General features: G+C 38.8%; 1 protein-coding gene across 1 annotated transcript in view; it reads right to left on the bottom strand.

Annotated features, from left to right (window-relative positions):
- Nucleotides 1-510: 510 nt before the first annotated feature.
- clstn3 (calsyntenin 3) overlaps nt 511-4,464 on the bottom strand; it is a 46,021-nt gene continuing 42,067 nt past the window's right edge. The window contains exons 16-17 of the mRNA XM_079640914.1: nt 3,808-3,992; nt 511-2,364 (exon numbers count right to left, since the gene is read on the bottom strand). Of these exons, the coding sequence (XP_079497040.1) occupies nt 2,215-2,364; nt 3,808-3,992 (335 nt within the window). The 3' untranslated portion in view covers nt 511-2,214. The remainder of the gene's footprint in view (nt 2,365-3,807; nt 3,993-4,464) is intronic.

The raw sequence follows: 4,464 nt of genomic DNA, 5'->3' as shown, positions 1-4,464 counted from the left end.
AAATATCTTAACCTATAATTGTATATTATAGTTTATTTATATGTTTTATTAGCCACTAATCTGAATCTGTAAAGTAAATAGTAACTAATTTTGTTAGATAAATGTAGTGGAGTAAAAAGTACAAAATTGGCTTATAAAATGAAGTGGAACAGAAGTATAAAGCATCAAATAAGGAAAGCAAAAGTACCCTAAAATCTTAGTAGTGCCGTGCCGTGGGTCCACATTTCAGATATGACGTCATATTGAACGCAAATCTGGATAAACTCCGTTGTAGCCCCGTTTTTAGAGGTTTGGGTACGAAGGAAAAGAGAGAGGGTTTTCTTTTCTGACGCTGCGTGAGTTCCCTGACACACCGGGGGCACATAATAATGTATAAAAGACATCAAAAAGTGCATTTTGCATGATAGGTCCCCTTTAAACTGATTCTTCCAGATTAAATGACCTTACTTTTTAAATACTGTTATGTGCATTGATTCAGTTCCTGCTTTAACAAGAAAGCTCTCTCATGGAGACGTCATATAGTGTTTTTATTATGAATTTCGTAATGTTTTCTGACAGTTCTCAATAACAATTATTCAGCATAATCCATGTCATCATCGTATCAATAATTACAGGTAATGTTCCAATAGTAACATAGTAATAATATAAGTTATTAATCAATGCAATGTTTATTCCTTTCTTAACATCACACTCAAAAACGACAGGCTTTATTTACTGACAGGTTTAGCACTGCACATTGATAGGTTACACAGACAGACAGCAAGAGACACAGAGGGAGAGTGGGGGAGAGGCGGGGGGGAGAAAGGGAGGTGAGGAGAAGCACATTCATTGAATCAAATATATTTCATGGAGTGAGATAGAAAATAAATTAAAGGTTCAGTTTTGAAATGTGAAAAAAGTGTGAAATGAGTGAGACGTATCGGCGTATCACAACAATGTGCCCTCCTTTTTCTGTGATTCAGATATTGACAAGTTCTTAAATTACAACAATATTACACACAAATTAAGAAACACTCATCAAGGGATTATCATCCTTATCACAACTACTATTATTATTAGTATTATTATTATTATACTGTTTTTCTGATGCTGTAAAGGTGATCACTCGAATGGAAAAAAAGTAAACCTGCTCCCTCTCAAAGTGTGCAAAAAAAAAAGAGAGAAGAAGAGTGGCTGCAATAATAATAGTAATAACAATAATATCACAATATTCATCCTCGTATGTACAGAAAATTCATTACAATCAATACAATCAAAACTGCCCAAGCTGAGCGGACATTCTGGAAACAGCAGGGGTAGCATTATGAGGTGTGTGTGTGTACGTGTGTGTGTGTTGTTGCATTTGACGTCTTATTGTAGAAGCAGTGAGAGTCATTAAGAGACATTCCAGCGGTCACTGTGAGAGGGGTCAGAGGTCACCGGGTTTACTGTATATGACGATGTTTAGTCATCACAAGCTAAAACTCTGCTCCTCCTGACTCAACACCGACAGGCTTTAATGCATCTGGGTATTGCATAACCTGGGTGAGGTGTGTGGCTGATAGATCTTCTTATCATCAGCCCAATCAGCCCAACATAACATATAGTCAGGAGCCTAAGTAGTCACAACACCAAAAGTAAAATACCTGCAAGCGTCGTTTAAGTTGTTATAGGTAAGTTGGAGTGACTGTGATGTCTGACCTCGCTGTCTTCACTCGAGGAATGTGTCGAGAGAGGAAGCAAAGAGGGAGGAAAGAGCTTGTGCACAGACTTCTCGAGTCGAGTCTAATCGGGGAGTCAGAGACATGTCGGGATCTTTTCAAGGCCTGTTCCACTTTGTAAAGATTTCACTCTGTGTTCAATAACAAAAGATAGAATACAATCTCTTTTTTTTTTTTTTAAACAAAAGCAGTCTCATTCAACCAGTATAACACTATACAGACACATTACCATCGTGTGATTTAGAACTGGTGCACCACAGACGAGTTTGGTGGGGTTTTGCTCAGGCGGATAAATTACATTAAATGTATACATTGTGCCATTGAACATTTAGGTGGCGAGCAACAGCCCGTTGTTGGCTATAGGTCACATATGGCGTTGAGTGTCAAGAGTATTACAGTGACTGTGTTGTGCGTCGTGTTTGTAAGCATACATTCCTTATACTAGTGTCAGCAGTCGTTGATTTGAAAAGTGTTGGAGTGTGTGAGCCGGTTTGTGGTTTCCATGAGAACTGGTTCAGTAGCGGCGGGCGTCCTTCGCCTCTTTCTTGATGATTCGCTGGTCGTCGCTGGCGTCTTCAGGTGACTCCGCCGCCTCCTCTTCCTCTTCCTCCCCCTCCCCCTCCCCCTCCGTGTCGGCAGAGATGCCCATACGAGACTCGTAGGACTGCGGGAAAGATCGAAGAGGATGAGAACAGGTGAGGTTGTTTATTAGTTTAAAGGTCCCCTATTATACTGTTTTTCATCAATATATTATAGGTCTCAGATATATACAGAACATGTCTCTGAAGTGTTTGTCTCCCAAACAGATCATTGCAGCATTACCCATAATCCCCTCTGTTTCAGCCCTGTTTCCAAAGTGCTGATTCTCTGTCTGTTACTTTAGATGAAAATAAGGAGCCCCTCCCCACGCCCTTCTGAGAGAGATTTGGTTACAAAGAACTCAATGGTGCTCTAGGAGGAGATTCAGGTGATAAGGGGGGGGGGGGGGGGTTACCTTGGTTGCTGATTGGCTAATGGTTACACAAGCCAAAACATCGCTATGACATCATAAAGTGGCCAAAATCTGATCAGCTCATTTTCAGACAGGTTTTTATAGAAATGGATCAAAAAGAGAGAGAATCTTTGTTCCTGAAACTTTCAGAGTCTCTTTCCACAGAGGGGACACATGTTGATGTAGAAGAGACATGAAGAAGAGGGGACACATGTGGATGTAGAAGAGACATGAAGAAGAGGGGACACATGTGGATGTAGAAGAGACATGAAGAAGAGGGGACACATGTTGATGTAGAAGAGACATGGAGAAGTGGATTTTGCACAATAGGTGACCTTTAAAGTTGATACACATTCAAGAGTTATGGCTCGTTAAGAAATGTCACTGCATTACTTAACAATTTGAAGTTGATACTCAATGGACTACACATTTTAGAAATGGACTAAATGTTGCTGTTACAAATAAACATCAACACGTCGTAGAACCCACATTTAAAAATTCAATTATAAGATAAGAGCTAGAGCATCCAGAAGCCACAAAACGGTAATGCAGACTTTTAAAGCCCAGGAAAAGACAACATGAAGTCATATTACACATATTCTAAGATAAGATTAACTTTATTGATCCCAATTTGGAAAATGAAAGAATATGTTATCTAGTCTAATGTCATGATATCGATGCAAAGCCCTAACGTTACTTGTAAAAAGACAACATTGAAAGAGATGAAAGTGTCTGTTCGATACTAGAAGCCAGTAAATCTGCTATGTAAGAATTACATATATTCAAATGATTAACAAACTCCTCAATATCAATAGTGTTACAATATTATAGTGTTGACTATTGGGGCCTTTAAAACGAAGAAAAGACAGTATCCAAAAAAACAAGGACGTTATCTTCATATCATGAAATAAATATAATATCGATATGAATCCCAGGCCTTACGTCAATGTTTAATATATTATACATTCAAACAGGGATTAAAATTCTGCTGTTACAATGAAACGTCAATAATAAAGTACATACAAAAAGTCTAAAAATACAAAATAGACCACAAATTGTATTATCTAAACGAAAAGCTAACATCCATACCATATTAATGACGTTTCTGTTTCTTACCTCCATGGGGTTGACGATGATGGTGAGGGCAGAGTCGTCCCATTGGTTGCCGCCCTCCTTAGCCCCGTCCCCGGCTCCCTCACCACGGCGATGGATGGAACGAATCCGGAACACTCCCAGGATCACCATGACAACCAGGAAACCCACACACACCATAATGATGACGGTGGCTGCTCCCGGCACCACTGTGACGAAAAAAAAAAAAAGAAAAGAGATTTAAAAATGGACTCTGAATGTGTATTTATCCATGGCTTTAAATAGTCTCCGATAAATGCTAATTAACTTTATCCGTAACATGTTTTGGGGACTTTTGTCTTCATGCATGGACTAATGTCAAATTCCCCAGGCAGGAAAGTCCTTTAAAGTACATTTAACTAATTTAAAATATAACTAATATCACATATTTGTACATACTCGTGAATGTCGCTTTTTTTTTTCATCTGAGGTTTAAACCTCTGAATGCCTTTAGATGCCACTCACCAACTCTAGGCATGAAACTGTTAATAATGGCACAACTATCCAAACTAACCATCTCCTTAAAGGCACATTTTAAGACCTAACATTTGCTGAAGTGTTAGAGTGTGTGGGCAATAAATAAAATAAAAGCAGACACTTCTTTGTGCTGTAGCTGTAGATCCTGCACTAATGAAGCAGAAG

Source organism: Notothenia rossii (genome assembly GCF_949606895.1).
Source record: "Notothenia rossii genome assembly, chromosome: 7".
Taxonomy (NCBI): domain Eukaryota; kingdom Metazoa; phylum Chordata; class Actinopteri; order Perciformes; family Nototheniidae; genus Notothenia; species Notothenia rossii.
The sequence above is the reverse complement of the archived record's forward strand: the minus strand, read 5'-3'. Positions and strand labels throughout refer to the sequence as shown.